This window comes from Oratosquilla oratoria, chromosome 7, assembly GCF_046742065.1.
Source record: "Oratosquilla oratoria isolate Oo_2021 chromosome 7, ASM4674206v1, whole genome shotgun sequence".
Taxonomy (NCBI): domain Eukaryota; kingdom Metazoa; phylum Arthropoda; class Malacostraca; order Stomatopoda; family Squillidae; genus Oratosquilla; species Oratosquilla oratoria.
Genome location: NC_134783.1, coordinates 74202767 through 74226527, shown reverse-complemented (window position 1 = coordinate 74226527; position 23761 = coordinate 74202767). Strand labels below are relative to the sequence as shown.

The window sequence follows — 23761 nt, the reverse complement described above, 5'->3', positions numbered from 1 at the left end:
TCCTTAACTCTTCCTACTATATTACTGGTTACCACTATACAGTCCATTAACACTCTACCATCCTTCCATCCACCACCCTCTCCCATGTGTACTTATGCTTGACTTTCTTCCTAAACATTGTATTTGCTATGATCAACTCTCTAGACACATCACCAACTCCCCGCTACAATTGTTTCCTGGAACTTCACACTTACCAACCACTCTGTCTATTGGTTCATTTCCTACCCTAGCATTAAGGTCTCCTAATACCACGACATTGACATTTCTGCCTAATCCCTCTATGCATACATTTAAATCTATCCAAAAAGCCTCCCTTTCCTCTACACTCTTCTCACTACCAGGCCCATATGCACTTACAGAAACCCACATCTCCCTTCCCACTTTCACCTTCATCAACATTAACCTTGAAGAAACCTTCCATTCCACCACACGCTTACCTATCTCTTCACTTCTTAGTATAGCCACCCCTTCTCTCTCTCATCCTCTCTTCACTCCTGAGATCCTCTAAACTACACTCCCAAACTCAAGCTTGCCCCCTCTACCACCCTTTTGCATGTATACTTATGCTTGGCTCTCTTCCTATACACTGTGTTTGCTGTCATCAACTCCCTTTCTAAGCACATATCTTACACCTCTCCACTATATTTTTATGGTATCACAAACATTATTATTCCATCTATCACTTCATCTCTTTAATATGAGATCACTCAAAACCACTACATTAACATTCCCCCCAAAACTGCTGTCATTACTTTTACCACAAGCTTTCCATTTTCTAACAGAGTAAAACAAGTCTTCCATACTGTTGAAAACTTAGTTCTAACCATTATGGATACTATAGGTTAAAAAGTCTTAAAGTGGGTATAAGATTGAAACAATGGGCTGAAAAGAGAGGCAAATGAGGAACAACTTTCCTCTCTGGGAATCCACAATTTACTGGTGTGAACTAAGTGGTGGGACATAGGGCAAAGGCTGACCCTAGAAGCTGATATGACAGTAAATTCTACCTTATGCATCAACAAATGCTCACCAAAGCTAAGCTATTACCCTTTGTTTCACCATGAGCAGTGATAGCCACAATGAGTGACAAGTCACCAGAAGACCCTGGGGACTGAACTAGACCTTTCACACTGGCATGGTGAAGCCAATGTCAACATGCAACAACAATACATTCATGTTTGTGTTATCTATATATCAAGGGATTTTTCCCCCTTATAAGGAAGGTAGCAAAGTCAAAAAGCATGCACCCATTCCCACCCTTTTCATTGCCATACAAAGGATTACAAAGGATTACAAAGGTGGAGCATGCCGACAGAAGACCTTTTGGTCCATAACTAGGTCGGATGCGGAAAAAATTATAATAATGATAAATTAAAGGAAATAAATAAAAATCATATTAATATAAATAATAACAAATATAAATAAATGCATAGGTATAGTTAAATAATAAACAGATAAATAGTAAATAATAATAAATTAACAAATAACTAATAATAAATGAAAATCAAGCAAATAATAAACAGACAAATAATAAAAATAAAAAATAATTTAAATTAAATAACGGTCATTACAGCATCTTGCTTAGGTGTTTATCTAAATGAATCTTAAAGCTTCGAAATGAACTACATTGTACGGCCTCTGCAGGAAGTTTATTCCATTCATTAACTACACGGTTGGAGAAGTTGCTTCAACCCACCTCCAAATTAAATATATTTTCTGACAGTTTGAGACCATTATTTCTTGTTGGATTCTCAAGGTGAAAATTTTGTCACTTTTGGTGTCAATTCCCTTTAGAATCTTAAAGACCATCAAGTCACCTCTGAGTCTAACCTTTTTTTTAGGGAAAACAGACTCATTTGTTTTAGTCAATTTTTGTACAATTTATTCTTTATATTTGGAAGTAGTTTTGTGGCTCTCTGTTGTACTTTTTCCAATCTGTCAGTCTTTAATGAGATTCGGTGACCATACAGAAACAGCATATTCCAAATGTGGGCGAACTAACAATTTATATGGCTTGTTAATGAGAGATGGACTTTTGAAGTCAAAAGATCATGCAATCAGTCCTAGAATCTTGTTTGCTTTCTCAGAGGTGGAAATACACTGCTTAGATGATTTGAGATCATTACTGATAATTATGCTGAGATCCTTTTCACTATCCACTTTTGTTAATGAATTTTCAAACTTGTAATCGTACTTACTGTTATTTTTACCTATGTGCATAACCTTGCATTTACTTGTGTTAACTTTCATTAGCCACTTTTCTGACCATTGCTGTAATTTATCTAAATCTTCTTGAATATCTAATTGATTTAAGTGATCATTTGCCATTCTGCACAGTTTTGTATCATCCGCAAATTTGGAGACAATAGATTTTAATCCATGGTCTATATCATTTACATATACTATGAATAGAAGTGGCCCAAGAACGGAACCCTGAGGAGTTCCACTCATAACATTTTTCCATCCTGAAGTTTTGCCATTTAAAACAACTCTCATTTTTTTATCATTCAACCAATTTCTATTCCAACTTAATAGGCTACCTTGTTCTGTGTGAAACTAATTTAGTAAGTAGTGTTTCGTGGGGGATGGTATCAAAAGCTTTTGCAGTCTAGACACATTAAATCTATATTGTTTCTTTTGTCATAATTCGAGATGACTGTGTTGTAGAATTTGAATAAGTTAGTCACGTAAGAACATTTCCGTCTGAATCCACAATGGCTATCATTTATCAAACAGTTACTTTCTAAATGATGTTCGATAGCATCTCTGATGATAGTTTCCGTCATTTTTCCTTTGATTGAAGTCAAGCTTATAGGCCTGTAGTTATTTGGTTTCTTTTTGTCACCTTTTTTGAATATGGGAGTAATGTTAGCTAGCTTCCATTATCTTGGGACATCGCCAGATATGATGGATTTCTTGAAAATAATTTCTAATGGAACAACAATCTCATTTTTCATTTCCATTAAGATTCTTGGATGCCAACCATCAGGCCCTGGTGTTAATTTTGAGTTTCTCTATACACCTTTTTTTTTTTACCATAGTAAGTTTACCCTAGACTTTTCACAGGTTTCAGTTTGGAGTTCACTTTGAGGTGTTTCGTTTATGAATACTGAGTTAAAATAGTTGTTTAATATATTACACATTCCTTCATTTGAATATTCAAGTTGACCATCAGCAGATAATAGTGGGCCAATGTGATTCCTAATAACCTTTTTATCTCTAATGTAACTATAGAATCCTTAGGGATTCTCTTTGGATTTATCAGCAATATTCATTTCGTATTGTCGTTTTTGCTTTTTTATTACATATATACATACATATACCAAAGGCTTTTTTCCCACTTACATGGGAGGTAGCCAAAAGAAAAAGGCATAGAAACCACTCCCACCCATTCCATCCCCTACATACTCCACTCCCCTCCACCCTCTTCCCTTCCTCTTATCTTGATAGTCATTATGTGCACCCAAGCACTTGTATTTCTTGTAAGCGTGTCTCTTTTTAGCAATACTTTTTTCAGTTTCTTTGTCAAGCCATTTTGGGCAAGCCTGATTTGGGGGCATCTATCCTTACAAGGGATGTAAGTATGAATCATCTTGGTAAGTGTATTTTGAAATATTTCCCACATCTGATCTACACGCCTTTCACTTAATTTTGCCTCCCAATCTGTAAGCTGAAGCTCCTGACATAGTCCTATGAACTGAGCTTTACTAAAATCAGGTATTTTAGATACACAAGTATTCTAAAAAAATTTGGCAGTTTGAATCTAAGTTGTGATCACTATTTGCAACTTCTACATTGGTTATCATGCTTTCACAGCTAGTGATCAATAGATCGAGTAAGTTTCCATGTGTTGTGGGCTCTTTTACATGCTGAATTAAGTAATTGTCACCGAGAAAACCTATCAAGCGACTACCTATATGGCCATGTTCAAGGGTCATCCAATCAATGTCAGTAAAATTGAAATCACCCATTATCAATAAGTCCCAGTTGCAGAAACTAGACAGTTCTTGAAACAACAGTTTGTTGTCTGCTAATGATAATGTTTTTGGCCTATATATTACACCTACATTCATTGTTTGTCCATCTGTTTGGGCTAATTCTACCCACTTATATGCATCCTGTTTCACTTTCTCTTAAACACAGGCATGGATATTGCTTTTAATATACAACAGAACACCCCCACCCTTTCCTCCCTCTTATCTTAGCTCCTCATGTCATCCACTGCCCTGAATCAGAAGCAATGCAGGAAGATACAGCACGTCCACAGCAAGGCCACTTCATTTCATCAGTGACTCCCCTCTTCGTCCTCTCATGCAGAAAATAGAGGAGACAGGGAGAAATCCATTCGGGTTGCATCAAAATATCATTCACACATAACCACTCTCTACTCCCACCCATCCCCTGCCCCCTCCCATCACAGTATCATTTATGCACAGCCATTCTTAACTCAAACTTATCTCCTGCATTCTCCCTTCCTGAGGTTAAAGATAGAAAAAGAAAAAATAATACTTGTCTTCCCAACAACCTCTTGATTACTGTATCTGCCACTTAATATCATACTTACTTCTCCAACGTGTAGTAGCTGGCTGAAGACAGGAAATAACTTCAGTCAATCTTCTCTCAAAAGCCTTCAAATCTGGGAAGGAACAGAAAAGAGAAATTTATAATAATAATGATAATAATAACAATAATAATTATAATAATAATAATAACAATAATAATTATAATAATAATAATAATAATAATAATAATCTAATGAGACTTATTCAATTATACTGTGCTTTGTTAGCTTTCATCTCAATTTCTTCAATAACAATAGTTTCAACTTTAATCCAATCAATCAAATGATCTGTTACTCCAGGTCTCTCTTGCAGGAGACTTGCAAACTCCAGGTTGGCCATGACCACCAGTCAAGTCCACAAGTCAGTCAATGAAGAAATTTTGTATTGTCTGGATAGGGTGAATGAAGTGCAGTGTGGGATACTGTATTCTGTGTAGCAGTTGCCTCTGGGGTAATTGATGTCTGTTGCCAAGCTGATTCTGTGTCAGTAGTTTTCATGCAGGGTAGTGACTTGAATGCAGGCATCCAAGTGTAGTTCTTACTTGTCCTGGGAATGACTTCTAAGTTGGGTTGATGTCTTGGGGAGTTTGGTGAAATATAGAATTTAGAGGTTCTATTGTGGAGTGCATGTTTTGTGATCTGAGTGTGTATGTTTTTGTATGGATGTGTTGAGAGGTGCTGCGGGGCAGATTACTGTAGATGTTTGTGTAATATACTGCTGAGGTTACTATTCTAATGCATTCAATGGCTTGTGTTTATATATGGTTTGTGGGCTGATTTACCATGGTCTCATGTGTTGGACTCATGATCGACAGCTATGAGAGCCTAGAGCTCTTATGGCCTGATCTATGGGTAATGCTGTGACTTTGTATATGTGATTAACCAAAAATGACATGGTGTGATGGGTGATTTACCACAGTCTCATATATCATGTGTTGGACTGATTGACAAATGACTGACAACTCTTGCCCTACAGTATGAAAGCCTAGAGCTCTTATATGGCCTGATCTATGGGTAATACTGTCACATTGTATATGTGATTCACCAAACATGTAACAACATGTTTGTGGGAAGGCTTGAGAGCTCTTGTGTACCACAGTGTGCCTGTTATTCTCATGTGCTGTTCTACAGTAAGAATCTTAACTTTTTAATTTAGATGTTCTACTGGGGTCGCTTTTATACATCTTGTTACTTTCAATGGTTTGTATTTTTTTGTAGGATGTCTGTTTTCTTAACTATTGGGTACTTTGCTGTAGAGGCTAGCTGAGTGCAGTTTTTGAGTTGTTTGTATACAATGATAAGTGTTTCTTTCTGATGTCCAAATCCTGCACCTGCTACTGTATGTTTAGTTTCTTATTTGCCCTCATTGTCAGGTCTTTGATGTGTGGCTTGAAGGTTATGTGTGTTTCAAAAATAAGGTCCAGTATTTTAGAGTTTTAATCCTGTGAGAGGCAGCTCATACAATCTGATTTCCTACATGACAAATATTCAACTATATCTAACCCTGACAGTCACTTTTCAAAGATATGCGTTACTCAATCAATCGTTATCTAGTTTCACTGACTGGAAACCTGCAGCCAGACAGCATCTGGCAATGGTCCTAAAGCCTTCCCATAGATCTAAGAAGAAATCTTGGACTGTTGTCTGATGTATTAGCATGGGACTATTTCTATGTCACTAGCTGAAAGTAGTGGAAGGAGGGAAGCAATAGCTGATTGTCAGCCCTCCTTGTGTTTAAAGGTGGGGGGAAATACAGGTGAAGTTGATAAAGAGGTATCTTGGGCCCAGTCTAAAGACGGTCAACCTCTTAGATATCTATCCATCATATACCAAAGGGTCCCCCTTTATATGAACGGTAGCCACCCAAGAAATGCACACACCACACCCATTACACTCACATCCATTACTCATTTGTTTCCCTTCCATTAAGCTCTTCATAGTTGAAGGGTCATCCCTGTCCCTCATCCACTGCCTGGGTCAGAATCAATACAGTAAGACAGCACCTCCACAGTAGGACCCGACAGCCAAAGTGAGTTAAGCCTCACAGCTTCATTTACTTGGCTACCCTCCCTACTTGTCCCGCGTGTTAAACGTAGGGCTACACAACCCCGAAAATAGATACAGCTTAGATAACACGCTTTTTGAGAAAACTGAGTGTGAGAGAGACTTGAGAGTTCTAGTGAGTCTGGACCTTAAAACCAGGAAACAGTGCATTAGCGCCAGGAATAAAGCTAACAGAGCATTAGGTTTCATTGCTAGGACGGTAACGAATAGAAGTGCAGAGGTAATTATCAAACTCTATCTAGCAATAGTTAGACCCATCCTTGACTATGCGGTACAGTTTTGGTCTCCGTCCTACAGAATGGACATCAATTCGCTAGAATCAGTACAGAGAAGAATGACCAAAATGATACATGGACTCAGAAATTTGCCTTACAAAGAGAGGCTTAGGCACCTTAACTTACACTCTCTGGAAAGATGCAGAGTGCGGGGTGATCTAATAGAGGTGTTCAAGTGGATCAAAGGTTTTAACAAGGGTGATGCAAACAAGGTCATCGTATTATAAGAACAGGGCAGGATTCGCAGTAATGGATTTAAACTGGATAAATTTAGATTTAAGAAGGAAATAGGCAAGAATTGGTTTACTAATAGGGTGGTCGATGAATGGAATAGACTCAGTAACCATGTAGTAAGTGCTGAAACTATCAGTTGTTTTAATAAACGATTAGACAACTTTATGGATGGGGATGACAGGTGGTGATAGATACGGAGCTGCCTAGTGTAGGTCTTATGGTCTCTTGCAGTCTCCTTCATTCTTATGTTCTCTTGCAAAAATAGAGAAGATTGATGAGAATTTCCCCGGCTGCATCAAATTATAATCCATTCATAATCATTTTCCACTCATATCTTTCTCTTGTTGTCTCCTTTCCCTGCTCAACGGACATTCCCCTTCTACTCAAGGCCCCCTTCACCCCATCAATTCATCTTATTCTTAGTCATCCCCTCTACTTCACTCCATCCAGCTCTGCCTTCCACAATCATTTTGGTAGTCTTTCCTCACTCATTCTTTTTATGTGCCCAAATTATTCCAGTATTTTTTAGTCAGCCCTATCTGCCAGTTTGCTTTCCATCACTAATCTCTTCCTCATCTCTTCATTTTTTACTCTAACGATCCTCTTAACCCCTACCATACTTCCCAAATACATAATCCAAACCACACAATTTCACTATTGTACTGGTCATTAACCAACACAATTGTGAAATTATGTGAATGGATTAAGAAAGATCAACAAGCCAAACATCTTGAAGAGATGAACATCCTGAAAATTTTCTTTTGCATGCAAAATCTTCATACACTTATCTGATTCAAACTTACCTTCACAAGCGGTCTGCTCTAAAGACATGGTGCGATAAAAGTATTTATCTTCTGAAAAATAGAATAATGATAATGAGAAAAATTACTTTATTTTTTATATATCACAGCACACAACAAAATCCTCAAGTTTTACCATCTTGTGCTGATAATGTAATCTACTGCCTCATAGTCTGAGTGACTGGAAATCTGTAGTTCTACATTGGCTGGCAATGGTCCTCAAACCCTATAGTTTTCTCTTGGAAAAAAACATTTGACTGTTGTTTGTGTTGACTTGGTGTGAGACAGTTTCTATGTCATTAGTTTATAGTTGTAAGAGGGGAGTAGTCACTATCAGTCAGTTCTCTGTGGAATGGTAGAATGCAGCTAAATATGTCCAGAGTGCACCAGGGCCACTCCTTTTGGACTCCTGCATATGAAAGCTGGAGTTCTTACCATGGACCACCACCCTGAACACCACACAACCTTCACACTATATCTCACAAGCACATCAAACAGAAAAGAAGAAGTATCTATACCAGCAGCATACTATAAAATTTACAACCTACTGCCTGTACCACACAATAACATATGCATGCTCAGATCACTAAATAAATCCTTTGGGACAGATCACTGAACTTAATAATCTACCAACAACCCACAGACATAATCCCTACATAATAAAACCTTCCCACACCAGGAAAGAACTACTCTGACATTGCAAAGGTAAAGACATGGAATAGGCCTTGACACAGATTCAAGTTGCTTCAGATTAAACCACCATAGAGAGGACACACATCCCCTCATACTACCGTGCCCCACACTAACAATCCCCAGACAATACCTTTTCCCTAAACAACTTGCAGACCCACCCAGAGAATGTTGCCAGTCACTGATGGCAAGGCAAGTTACCTGAAGCCTTCTACAAGAGAGACCAGGGGCAATGCATTGACTGATTGACCTAGAGCTCTTGAGCCCAATCTGAAGAATGAGTGTCAGCTCCTTCGGGCTGTATTTACAAATGGAGGTGAGGGGGTACTGAGAGGTTCTGAAGATGGGTAACAGGTAGACGATTCTCTCTAAGACCATCTTGCAGGACCACCACTTGCACATATCTGTCACTGGTTCCTGCTAATAATGCAATAAGAAAAGTGCAACTAGAACACATATGACTGCAATTGGCCAGTGACGTTGTGTGAAGACTAAATATAGCAAGGTTTTATTTACTAGTTTTGATGATAACAATTATACTCAGACTTCAGCTTAACATACCACCATTAAACAGATTTTGGGGGCAATGGATAAAGTTCAGAGACTCAAAATAAATCTCTGAGTCTCTACACTATGTAATGAACCCATCTTTTTAATATTGTTTTTACCAATGTCCACCCCCCCTTCTGTCCATTATATTGAGAGACAAGTGTATTTACATGCAACTATCAATGACCTAATCATAGGAAATTATCTAAACCAATCTGTTGTCCCAGTTTTCTCTTGCTGGAGACCCACAGTCCCATGGTATCCAGCAACAGCCCTCAAGTTGCCCCATAAATCACTCACAGAATATTCAAATCACTTAAAGAAGAAATTCTGTATTGCGTCTGTGCTTTGTGAATGTTTGGCATTATAAAATAATGTGTTTTGTCCTCTTTGCAGTCATCTTGGAAGTATATTTAACAACAACCCCCAGGTTAGTCCAAAGATCACCCTAAAAGTTTTTCTACTAGTATCTGTCTTCTGTGCAGTGCATCTTAATTAAGTATCCAACAAATGCCCCTAAGTTTGTGTATAAATCACTCAAGAAAATTTGTATTGTCAGTGCACTGCTAAAGTTTGGCCATGTAAGATTATATATCCTTATGTAATGTGTGTTGGTGCATAAACAGCCCTACTCAAGAAAATTATATCTTTGACCTAATATTTTCTACAACAGAGAATCTTATAAATGAAGAGAATGTCGGCCCAATATTCAGTACTAGCGATCATTGTATCATCACATTCAAAATGAAAATGGAGGCTAGTATATCTAAGATCAGCAAAGAAAAAGTACCCGACTTCTGTGGAGCCAATTTTAATAGACTCCAATCATTACTAGAAAACTCAGACTGGAGCAAAACTTCAAACGAAATCAATATTGATAAAGCGTGGGAAAACTTCACCATGGAGGTAAACAATGCTATCTCTGTGTTCCCTATCGTGAGAGATGTCCGGCAACAAATAAACCAAAGTAGTGGAATAGGGAAATTAGTAACAACTTCTCTTGTAAAAAGCGTGCATACAAAAAGTATTTATCAACTAAAAGCCAAGATGATAAACTAACACCGCAAAACCAAAACACTGACAAAGTGTAGCAAGAAAAATCTTTAAGAGTATATTGCTGAGGCAAGCAAATTGAACCCTAATACAGGTGATGAAAATGAGATGGCCTCAATCCTTCATAATTTTTTTTAATTTGTCTTCACAGATAAGGACTGCTCAGCATATCAGCAACCAGAACATAAAATGTCCCAAAACATTTTAAATCAACTCATAATTATCAAAAGTGATTTTGTACAAGTAATTGATAAGCTCAAAATAAATAAAGCCCCGGGACCTGACAAAATTTCACCTAGAATTTTGCAAAAATCTAATCAGTAAACCCTTGTGCATCCTTTTCAACAAGTCTTTAACACTTGGTAAAGTCCCGTCAGATTGGAAATGTGCTAACGTAATTCCAATATTCAAGAAAGGGGACAAATCACAACCAGGCAACTACACTGATTAGCTCGACTTCAATTGTGTGTAAACTACATTTGCAACAGTGTGGTGAAATTTTTAGAAAATAAAATTATGAAAGATTTGCAACATGGATTCTGTAGCAAACAATGTTAACTAATCTCCTCAACTTCTTTCATGATGTCTTTAACAAATACAAGGAATATAGATCTACTGATATAATTCATCTAGATTTTCAGAAGGCATTCAACAAAGTTCCCCATAAACAATTGCCTGACAAATTAAAAACACACAGTATTTATGGTAGTATCTGCAACTGGATTAAAGATTGGCTCTCTGAGTGAAAACAGAGTTGTAATTAATGGGGCCTCACCTAGCTGGCTCAACGTTAAAAGTGGCATACTGCAAGGATCAGCTTAGGGACCCATTTGTTCTTAATATATGTAAATGATCTAGACAATGGCCTCTGCAAAGTATAAAAATTTGCTGATGACACAAAAGTTACCAGTAAAGTAACAACCACCAGAGAGAAAGAAACTCTGCAATCCAATCTAGACAGATTATCAAGCTGGGCTAGCAAGTGGCAAATAAAATTTAATGTTAACAAATGTAAAGTCATGCACATTGGAAGTAACAATGATCACATCCAATACCAAATGAATGGCGAAATACTGGATTCAATAACTAAAGAAAAATATCTAGGAGTTTTAATATCAAATTACTTGAAACCAAGTCAACATGCTCAGAAGTTGTTAAAACAGCAAATAAATTGGCTGGCTTTATCAGAAGTCTTCAAAAATAAATCAGAAAAAATAATGCTAAAACTTTACAATTCCTTGGTCCGTCCCTATCTTGAAAAATGTGAAAAATTTTGGTCCCCATACTACCAGAAAGATATTAGTAAACTAGAAAGAGTGCAATGGAGAATGACTAAAATGATACCAAGGTTGAGAAATCTGCCATATGAAGAAAGATTTAAAAGTCTAAATTTATTCTCACTTTCAAAAAGGAGAATGCAAGGAGATTTAATCAAAGTTTTTAAAATGTTCAAAGGCTTTGACAACAATGTCAAAGGTTACTTTTCATTAGACCAATCAAATACAAGATGTAAAGATTTTATAGTAATTGGTAAAAGATTTTCTTCTAATGAAAGTAAGCATTTCTTTTTTAACCGGGTTGTTAATGTGTGGAATTCGTTACCTTCCACCATCATTGAAAGTAACACAATAACATTTATAAATTGCTTAGATAAATATTTGGACTCTAATTTACAAATAAAATATTATCCTTTGCAATAAAAGATCTGACAGCCCTTCTATAGCAGTCCTTTTTGATTTTCTTTTTTCATGTCCTCTTGTATTTCTCTTATCCCAATTTAGTAAGTCTTCTCTATCAAGGACTTAAATACCTTTCATAATCCTATAGATGTTCAATAGGTCAACTCTTTCTTTTCTTTGTTCCAGAGTTAGTAATTCCAGCTTTGACAATCTCTCCTCGTATGACAGTTTTGAAAGTGTTGGGACCATCTTCATAATTGCTCTTTGGTTTCTTTCAATTTTATATTCTTTTTAGTACTGGGTGCCCATAGTGTTGCTGCATACTCCAGTCTTGGTCTTATCAATGTGACTAGTATTTTCTTCACTATTTCTCCATCAGAGTAGGAAAAGGCCACCTTTATTGATCTTAGCAATTTGTAGGTTTCTCTGAGAACTTTATTTATCTGTGTATCATGAGTTCTTTTGTGATAATTGCTCCCAGGTCTTTTTCAGAACTCTCTTTACTTCCTTTGTACTATTCTATACTGTCCTGATATTCTTTTTTTTTTTTCTTTACCTTTTCCATATTCCATTATGCTACATTTCTTGATGCATGTTTAAGTCCACTTCCCACTTCTGACTCCATTATCAAACCCTGTTTAGGTCTCCCTGTAGCAACTCACAGTCCGTTTATGTACTTTCTTCATCAGTTTTGCATCATCTGCAAAGAAATCCATGTAGTATTCTATACCCTCATCCATGTCATTTACATAAATACCAAACATTATTGGAGCCAATACTAATCCTTGTGGGACATCACTAATCACTTCTTCCCAAGTAGAACTCTTATCTCTGAGCACTACTCTCATTTTTCTTTCATGCAAGAAGTCCTCAATCCATTTAAATAATTTTCCTTGTATCCTTCCTATGGTTTCCAGTTTTCTTAATTTTTTGTGTGGTACTTTAACATAAGATTTTTGTAAATCTAGGAAAGCACAATCAGCCCATCCATCCCTTTCTTGTATTGTATCTATTAGTCTTGAATAGAAACAGATACAAATGTGGCACATGAGCTTCCCTATCTAAATCCAAATTGTCTCAGGTTTAGTATATTGTTTTCCTCCAGATGTTTTGTCCACCTATTTCAAATAACCTACTGTATTTGTAAGGGAAACTGGTCTGTAGTTTGTTGGATCATCCCGGTTTCCCCCTTTATATATTGGTATGATATTGGCATTTTTCCAGTCTTCCAGTATTTTTCCTTTGTTGAGTGAGCAACTTATTATCTTATATACTTTGTCTATTAGTTCATTTATAGATTCTTTTAGTATCCAGTTTGCAATTCCATCTGGGCTGTGTGATTTCCTAACATCAAGTTTTATCATTTGGTCCATTATTTCTCTTCTTGTCACAGTTATTTCTCTCATAGATGCAGATTTCACTTCACTTCTTTCATCCCCGTACTGTATATTTTCTATGGTGAACACAGCCTTAAATTGTTTGTTCATGACTTCAGCCATTTCTATATCTTTTGTGTATCATATATTCCCTTGGCATAATTTTACTATTTCCTGTTTGTTTAGTTTACTGTTCACATATGTATAGAATAATTTTGGTTGGTCCTTACATTTTTCTATTATGTCTTTATCAGTTCCTTTTTCCTCCCTGCATACTTTTACTTATTCATTCCTCAGATTGATATATATTTGCCACTTTCCAGGTTTCTTATCTTTTTTCCATCTTTTCCAAGCTTTATCTCTTCTTTCACCTCACTGCACCTTCTGTTAAACCAGCACTTAATATACACCTTTTCCTGTTTTTATCTTTGTACATATTTATCCACTCCTTCATTGTAGATTTCTTTCAAAATAATCCATTTCTCTTCCATTTGTGTCTTTTTATTGTAGGATTTTTCCCAATTCGGTTTTTGAAAGAAGTTTCTAAAGTCTGTTTTGTTATACATCAGTCTTCCTTTTCTGTATTTCTCATTTCTTTCCATATATCCTCTTATAGTTCAAACTTAAGTAGTGTATTTATCTAGTTGTACCTTACAGGAAAGGAAGCTATGATCATGGCGTCCTGTCTTTGTATCTCGCAGTGTCTAGTTTGGTCTTAAATTCATGTATAGTTTTTGCACACACTATTGTTTTATTCAGTTTGTTCTAGATATCCATTATATGTGGAAAACTGTTTTTTCAGGTCTCTTCTATAACTATCCTTTTTGAGTTTCTTTTCATGTCCCCTTGTATTTCTCTTTCCCAATTTAGTAAATCCTCTCTATCAAGGACTTCTGTGCCTTTCATGATTTTGTATATGGTCAGCAGGTCGCCTCTTTCTCTTCTTTGTTCCAAAGTCGGTAATTTCAATTTAGCCAGTCTCTTCTCATATGACAGATTTGAAAGTGTTGGGGCCATTTTCATGGCTGCTCTCTGGATTTGTTCAATTTTCTTTATATTCTTTTTGGTACTGGGTGACCATAGTGTTGCAGCATACTATAGTCTAGGCCTTATTAGTGTGACTAGTATTTCTCTTTAACAATTTCTTTGTCTAAATAGGTCAAAGCCACCTTTATTGATCTTAGCAAGTTGTAAGATTCTCCGAAATTTTTGTTTATCTGTTTATCAGGGGACATGTCATTTGAGATACTTACTCCCAGGCCTTTTCATATCCCACTTTACTTCCTTTGTTCCAATTTTATATTGTCCTGATATTCTTTTTTCTTTTATTTTTTCTGAACACCAATATACATTTGTTAATGCTGGTCTACTTTCCACTTTTGGCTCCATTTCCAAACCTTATTTAGGTCTCTGTAGTGATTTACAATCTGTTTCAGTATTCTTTTCCTCAGCAATTTAGCATCATCTGCAAAGAAGCCCATGTAATAATACACATCTTCATCCATGTCATTCACATTAATAGCAAACATTACTGGAGCCAATACTGATCCTTGTGGAACTCCACTAGTCACCTCTCAAGCTCAACTCTTTTCTCTGAGCACTACTCTCATGTTTCTGCCATGCAAAAAATCTCCATCCAGTTTAGTAGTTTACCTTGTACCCCTATGTTTTCCAGTTTTTTTTTAATAACATTTTGTGTAGTACTTTGTCAAAAGCTTTTTGTGAGTCTAGGAAAGCACAATCAGCCCATCCATCCCTTTCTTGTATTATATTAGTCTTGAGTAGAAACAGATCAAATTTGTGGCACATGATCTTCCCTGTCTGAATCCAAATTGTCTCAGTTTTATTACATTGTTTTATCCATCTATTCTTGATCATTTTTTCGCAAATTTTGGCTACAGTGCTTGTAAGGGAGACTTATCTGCAATTTCTTGATTCCTCTTTGTTTCCTCATTTACTGTATATATTGGTACAATATTGGCATTTTCCCAGTCCTTTGGTATTGTTCCTTGAGTGAGCAATTTATTATGTTATATATTCTGTCCATAATTTTTCTTTAAATTCTTTTAGTATCCAATTTGCAATTCCTTCTGGGCCATGTGATTTCCTGACATCAAGTTTTGTTAGTTGATTCATTCTTTTTATGTTATTGTTATTTCCCTCATGAGGGGTGATTGTACTTAAATTCCTTCATCCCAATGCTGTACTTTCTCTGGTGAAAACTGACCTGAAGTGGTTATTCATGACTTCAGCCATTTCTAAATCTTCTATGAGATCTGTTAAAAAATTATGCGGACTGACTTCATAAGGCAAAATGTACTTTATTTGGAAGTTACAGATCTGGGTCCCCTTCAAAGTACTCTCCTCCCCAACGCACGCACTTTCCAATGGTGTTTCCACTTGTTGAAACAGTTCTGGTATGCTTCTTTTGTAATGTCCTTCAAATCCTTCGTCATATTTGCCTTAACCACTTCCATACAGTGACACCTACGTAGGCAGCATGAGGAGCAAGTGGGTACTCGATGTTGCCGACGTCGCCATCTTGATTATATTTATTGTAGTCGTACCTATGTAATTTTCAATCTCTCTAAACTGGCTTCATGACTTTTCTATGGTTATCAAAATACACGGGTGAAAGAGAACGAACGATAGGGCACTTTAATTTTTATAATGCAATTATTATGACGCAACATCGCACGTCGGGCAGCCAATGCTGCCAGACGTGCGATGTGCCCCATAGTGAAGAGGTTAATCTTGGGAATCGTCTCAAATCTTCTTCCTTTCAAGGGTCTTTTGAGTTTGGAGGAACAAGAAAAAATTGCAAGAAGCAAGGTCAGGTGAGTAGGGGTGGGTGGGGAAGAACAGTGATTGAGTGTTTGGCCAAAAACCCACGAGTTCTGAGGGCTGAATGGGCTGGAGCATTGTCGTGATGGAAAAACCAGTTGCCACTCCTCCACATTTCTGGCTTTTTGCGACAGATGGCGTCCCTCAGATGTTTCAGAACTTCAGTGTAGTAAGTCTGGTTCACTGTGGAGCCTTTGGGGAGGTATTCATGGTGAACAAGCCCCTTAGCATTGAAGAAAACTGTCAGCATCACCTTGACCTTGGATCGAACTTGGCAAGTTTTTTTGGGTCGGGGGATGTTTCACTCATCCTCTGGGACAATTGGACCTTCGTTTCGATGTCAAAACTTTAAACCCATGATTCATCACCTGTTATGATCCTGGACAAGAAGTTTTCCTTTTCTTCTGAACGATCAAGCAGTTCCTGACAAACCTGGATGTGATGAGCTTTTTGTTCATCCGTCATCAGGTATGGCACAAATTTCACAGCAATGTGGTGCATCTTTAATCTTTTTGTCAAAATCTCATAACAAGATCCAAATGATATCCCACACTCTTCAGCAAGCTCCCTGATAGTCAGACGTCGATTTGCCCGTAACAGGGTGTTGATTTTGTCGACGTGTGGGTCGTCGGTTGATGTGGAAGGACGTCCAGGACACTCATCATCTTCAATGGTCTGTCGACCATCTTTAAAATGCTCATGCCACTTGAAACATGCCATACATTTCATAGAAACATCACCATAAGCCATGTTAAGCATAGCAAAGGTTTCAGTTGCAGATTTTCCAAGTTTAACACAAAATTTCACAGCAAGTCATTGCTCCTTCATATCATTCATTCTAAAATCCACCAAAGGAAAAAATTGCACTTCACTAAAAACTGCGTAGCTAATACACAAATAAAAATATCTGCAATCAGGAAATGGCATCATAATCAGCTGATCTGTGCAAACCTAGCGATACCAAGATTTCCCTGGAACCAACTGGAGCCACGCAATTCAAACAGTCCATATATTTTTTTAACATACCTCGTATATTCTATATTTCCATGGTGTAGTTTCACCATTTCCTGTTTATTTTTAAGTTTACCGTTCACATATCTAGAGAATAGTTTGGGTTGATCTCTACATTTTTCTGTCTTTCTCGTAGTTTCTTTTTCCTATCTGTGCACTTTTATATATTCATTTCTATGGTTGATATATATTTACCATTTTCCATTTTTTTTTCATCTCTTCCAAGCTTTATCTCTTCTATCTTTCACCTCACTGCATCTTCTGTTGAACCAGCACTTAACATACACCTTTTCTTGTTTGTCTTGGTATGTATTTATGCACTCCTTTATTATAAATTGCCATCAAAATAATCCATTTTGTGTATGTGTATGTGTACTTACTTAGTTGTATTATACGGGAAGAGAGCTATGCTCATGGTGACCATCTTTGTATGTTTCAGTATCAAGTTTTTTTTTAAAATCTTGAATAGTGTTTGCATACACTGATTCCTTATCTAATTTATTCCAGGTATCCACTACTCTATGTGGGAAGCTATTATTTTTTTTTTCCAGATCTCTTCTATAGTTATCCTTTTTGAGTTTCTTTTCATGTCTTCTTGTTTTTCCATTGTCCCATTTTAATAAATCATCTCTATCTAGGATTTCCATTCCTTTCATGATTCTATAGTCAGTAGATCTCCTCTTTCTCTTCTTTGTTCCAGAGTTTGTAGTTCCAATTTGGACAATCTTTGTTCATTTGTTACTTTGGAGAGAGTTGGTGCCAACTTTGTCGTTGCTCTTTGTATTCTAATTTCTTTATATTCTTTTTGGTACTGGGTGCCCATAGTGGTGCTGCGCACTCCAATTTTGGTCTTATTAGTGTAACTAATATTTTTTAATCATTTCCTCATCCAAATAGTCAAGAATGTGGGTGTGTATTTACTTAGTTATATTTTACAGGATGCGAGCTACGCTCGTAGTGACCCACTTTTGTATCTTTTAGCACCAAGTTTGTTCTCAAATTCTTGTATAATTTTTGCACTCACTATTTCCTCATTCAATTTGTTCCAGATATCCACCACTATGTGTAAAAAGCATTTCTTTTTCAGATCTCTTCTATAACTATCCTTTTTAAGTTTCTTTTCAGGTCCTCTTGTTTTTCTTTTATCCCACTTTAATAAATCATCTCTTTCAAGGACTTCCATCCCTTTCATAATTCCGTAGACGGTTAGTAAATCTCCTCTTTACCATTTTTGTTCCAGGGTTGGTAGTTCCAGTTTGGCCAATCTTTGTTCATATGTCAATTTAGAGAGTGTTGGTACCATCTTTGTCATTGCTCTTGGAATTCTTTCTACATACATAACATATACCAAGACTTTTTCCCCCTTACCAGGGAGGTAGCCAAAAAGGACAAGGCATAAAATCATTCCCACCCATTCCATCCCCGAAAACACTCCACACCCCTCCACCCTCCCTCCCATCTTAGCACCTCCTAGATGACGGGTCATCCCTGCACCCTGTCCACTGCCCTGGGCCAGAAGCAGTGTCGCAGGACACAGCACATCCACAGCAAGGCCGCTTCATTAAATCGGCAACCCCCCCTCTCCGTCCCCCCATATAAAGGAGAGGACGGGGAGAAATCCCTAATTTCTTTATATTCTTTATATTCTTATAAATGATGTTATTGTTACCCCCATTTAAACATCATTGTATCATTTAATGAATCTATCAACTCGGTCTCCAAACTTCTACCTAATAACCAAATCAAATTTATTTACAATTATCCAAACAGCATTTTTAGAAAGGTAGTAAATGTACACCGGAGGGATGATGTGGACCAAAACTCCGGGTTATATAAATTGCCTTGTAAAGACTGTGATGTCTACTGGGGCCAAACTGGCAGGGATTTGTCCACGAGATTAAAGGAACATAAAAACTTCATAAAATATGGACAAGTTAACTCCGCTGTGTTCTTTCATGCCAGCCAAAAAGACCATAGATTAGATTGGGATAATGCATCTATTATTTTTAAATCACACTGTAGCTATCGAAGGAAAATTGTAGAATCTTCTCTTATAAAACATTATTCTAACTTCAATACCTCAAAAGGTCAGTGGCCCCCAGATTGTATTACGAAGTTAGCGGTCAACAAAATAATGTCAAGAGCGGTCGGACAAAATACCACCAACTGTCCTTCCTTGACTCAACCATTTCAAGGGCATGTAACCTGAGTCCCCCCTCTTTCCCCATCCCCTTTTATGTACCCTTCACTTCCTCATATATACTTGTACCTTAACTTCTTGTAAGCATTCTGCTGAAGAGGACTACAGATAGTAGTCGAAATATACAGTTTCCCTGTACTTTTGTTATTATTTCTCCGATAGTGGGTTTATAGTGAACTTTTACAAATGTGTTATAACATACCAATTTCCAATATATATATATATATATATATATATATATATATATATATATATATATATATATATATATATATATATATACATACATACACATACCAAAGGCTTTTTCCCCCTTACAAGGGAGGTAACCAAAAAAACAAAGGCATAAAAACCACTCCCACCCATTCCATCCCCATCCACCCCCCTCCCTCCCTCCTATCTTGGCTCCTCCTTGATGACAGGTCATCCCTATATCTTACTCATTGCCCTGGGTCAGAAACAGTGTCGCAAGACACAGCACATCCACAGCAAGGCCGCTTCATCAAATCAGTGAACCCCCCTCTCCGTCACCTCCCATCCCACTTACTTCCACTCATGCATTCATAAATATCCTAAATGTTTCAATTTAATGCAGTAAGTAATGAGGTCATAGCATAAATTTAGTTTGTGTACATGACTATGATTGATGGATAAATGTTCATGAGAGCAAATGGTTGTTATTTACCAGATAAAATCTGTTTTTCTGAAATTGTTTGTACAATATAAGAAGGGGCATCATGTTTGAGATGCTTTGGTTGCAAAAGAAATTGTGGTAAATTTTTAGAAGTGTACATCTACATGATATAGCATTAGAAAATTAAATATTAATTTTGTAAATTATAATACACCAATGTAATATACATTTTTCTTGGGGGAAATCACTAACAGAAAACACTGCTAAAAGCAATATACTAATGAATAGAGTTCCAACAACTGCATGAGATGCCATCTTTGTTCCGATTGATGCGGAGGTCAAAGAAATTAAAATATGTAGCGTGGTGATGTCACTTGGAGTGGAAGAACACTTTGTACACAATGCAAATGCCATTGTCAAACTGACATTGATGGGACTAGACAAACAACAATATAGCATCTCAAACCTATAGTCACGTGACAATTCCATTTGTTAGTGCATTTGCTTTTAGTCATTTTTTGTTGTTGTTGTTGACTCCTGCCAAGAAAAACATATATTACATCAATGTACTATAATTTACTAATGAATATCTAATTTTCTATTGCTACATCATGCAGGTGTGCACTTCTAAAGAAAATACCAAGATTGTTTTGCCAAATTTAGAACCACAGGAGTGGGGGATGAAATGGTAAAATTCCAGAATCATGGAAACACAGATATTCAATATCAAATTTACGATGTTTAAAATTAATAGCTCATAACTTAATATAACCTAACAAACATTTCATAAAAAAATTAACCTGGAAAGGCCTTGAAGAACATCTGCATTAACAAGAAATATTTTACTACAAAGCAAAACTTCACTTGGTATACATAAACTTCACTATAAAGCATTCTCAAACATTCCAAACTACCCAAAGCATTTTGCTGCCAACATCATACATCATGGATAAGAATAAACAGCATACTCCTTAATCAGTAACTGTGATGAAAACTGCTATAAACTATCACATTAATTTGAAGACAAAATGTTCACAGTATTATCAACTGGTGTTCTAAGAGATTAAAACTAATTCTAAGTTTTTACCGAACCTATTTTTAAGCTCTTGATTACGGTAGGGCGCCCAAATCGTGCAGTGAATCTCGGTATGCGTTATTCAGCTAGCATTTATTTTCCGGTCAAAGAATTTACAATAAACTGGATATATATGAGAATGAGCTCAATACAGTTTCCTATCTCATGCGAAAATATATCTATATACATAAATGACAGATACCTTTTCCTTCTTCAAATATGAAATTTTGTAAACAAACATTAAGAAGATCCGACGACTTCATGGTGTGTTCTTACAGTCTATTCTGATCATTTGAACTTGATCACAGTAACATAATTTCAAGAGCATGCCATTTATTCTATATATATGTATGTGTATATATATATATACATATATATATATATATATATATATATATATATATATATATATATGTATACACCACACACACACACACATATATATATATATATATATATATATATATATATATATATATATATATATATATAGATTATATATATATATATATATATATATATATATATATATATATAGATACAGTATGTATGTAGGTATGTAGGTATTTATCTAGTTGTATTTTGTGGGAAGGGGAGCTATGCTCGTGAAATCCCGCCTTTGTATCTCGTAGTGTCTAGTTTGATCTTAAACTCATGAATGGTTTTTGCGTAGACTATTTCACTGACCAGTTTGTTCCAAGTGTCTACCACTCTATGTGGAAAACTGTTTTTCTTCAGATTGTAGTGACGTGATGCATCCTACGACCCGTCACACACTAATCAAAGAAATCTTCGGAGCTAGCAAGTTCCTGTAGTTGGCAAGCGTAGTTCGCAAGGGTGTCCCTGCCAGCCAGCGGTCAGCCAATCAGGAACTTGGAAAGCTCCTCACGTTCCCGCCAGCCTCCTTTAAAAGGTCGGCGTTTCGCCGAGATGGGCACACGCGTGGGAGCAACAGTGGCGCATTAAGACCAACGCGTCGAAATGCAATGCTGTATACTTCTGCTGCAAACGAACCAACAGAACAATCACAAACACTCCTCTTAAAATAAACAACACAAACATCCCAGTGAAGGACCATACCCGTGTGCTGGGTAGCACACTTGATAGTGGCCTTACCTGGACCCCACACTTCCGCAAGCAGGGAGCGAAGGCTAGGGCTGTGCTGGGTAAGCTAAGACGCTTCAAAACTGCAACACTGAGAACCAAACGTCGATTGTACCTAGCCCTCTTCAGACCGATTCTGTGCCAGTCCCGGGACTAAGCCAGCTGACATGTCCCACTAATAACTACGAGCATCAGAAGGTTCAGAATGCCGCTGTCCAGTTCATCACGGGTTCGCGATGGAGCGACATCAGAACCACTGAGTCTCTACACCAAATTTCCAACATCCGACCACTCAACCAACACAAACACAAACTTCACTCAAGACACCTAGAAAAACTGCACGACAAACACAAACATCTGATACAACACATTACACCTAGACCACACCGTACAGACTATCTGTCAGCTGCGCCCGTCCCACGTGCGGTGTACACGATAAGACGTGTATAACCGTACTTACCAATAATACACCCCTTCACCAGTTTGACTGGTGATAGCCATAATGATGTAATGATAATAATGATAGTGATAATAATAATAATAATAATGATAATAATGATAATAATATCGCATGTAACTGACAGGCTACAAGAATATACAAACAGCTCAAACCCAACCTGGGGTAAAACAGGAGTTCTCATGCCTTACCTGGGGCTAATCAGGAACGCCCTCAACACGCGGGAAGTGAAATCTACTCACTTCCCGTAAGTTACACACACACACCTCTCACGAACATAGCCACGTCCCACGCACAAACATCTACACTTACTTTTTCTTCGACTAAAATTCGCTTCCTTTCTTACTTTCTCTTATACTACATCTTCTCATTTCAGTATACCTCCCACTAAAGATTTTTCCGTTTTTCCACCTTTCTCTCCAACTACGTCTCCTACCATTTTCTGAACTTCTGGTGATGTAATCTGCTCTTCCTCCTGGCATTGACGCCGCCGTCCAAGCTCCCAGTCCAGTTCTCCCGAGCCACGACCACCAACAAGCCCCTAATCGCTCGTAATTCGCCCGGTGGCAATAGCCCTCTTTTATACGCTACTGTCTTTTCATTTTTTTTACAGACATTCTTCCCCTCCCACAAAAACGATCCCGCGCAAGCGGGTGGTCTTTCCTAGGAATCCAGAATCCAGAATCCAGAACACAGCGCTCGTAGAGGTCGGACATCTCTTCAAACCAGCTCTTTCAACAAACTCCAAGGAATCCTCGCCGGCAGGTGGTGACTAAGAGATATATCTCCTAGCTGCTGCCGGTCTGGCATGGCCGACCTCTACGTTGACGTCGGCAGGCGGGTTTACAACAAGACAAATACACACATTTCCCAAGTCACGTAAATCTCTGTTTTCAGAGTGGTGCTTGGAAGAAAAGAGGCACACGCACACTTGCTCGCTGGCAAAAGCAGAGGCCCAAACCGTCTCACTCAGAACCCTCAATCTGATCGCAGGCTGGTCGACGGAGAGACTTGGGACACCTCTCTGTCCAACCGGCCCGCAACCTAACGCTGGCCTCTTCGCTGACGCTAATGAGCGAGTTTACACTTCTAACATTTACACACAATTCCCAATCGCGTAATTCTCTGTTTTCAGAGTTGTGATTGGAAGGAAAG

The 23761-nt window shown here is 37.4% G+C and overlaps 1 protein-coding gene across 4 annotated transcripts in view; it reads right to left on the bottom strand.

Annotated features, from left to right (window-relative positions):
• The window catches only part of Cnep1r2 (CTD nuclear envelope phosphatase 1 regulatory subunit 2), a 35586-nt gene extending 14238 nt beyond the window's left edge, over window positions 1–21348 (bottom strand). The window contains exons 1-4 of one of the 4 annotated variants that reach the window (XM_076188390.1): window positions 21248–21263; window positions 20437–20507; window positions 7938–7988; window positions 4565–4636 (exon numbers count right to left, since the gene is read on the bottom strand). In XM_076188390.1, the coding sequence (XP_076044505.1) occupies window positions 4565–4636; window positions 7938–7988; window positions 20437–20485 (172 nt within the window). In that variant the 5' untranslated portion in view covers window positions 20486–20507; window positions 21248–21263. Of the gene's footprint in view, window positions 1–4564; window positions 4637–7937; window positions 7989–20436; window positions 20508–21062; window positions 21144–21247 lie in introns of those variants that run through there. The other 3 variants (XM_076188389.1, XM_076188392.1, XM_076188391.1) reach the window with 3 other exon arrangements.
• Between the last annotated feature and the right edge of the window lie 2413 nt (window positions 21349–23761).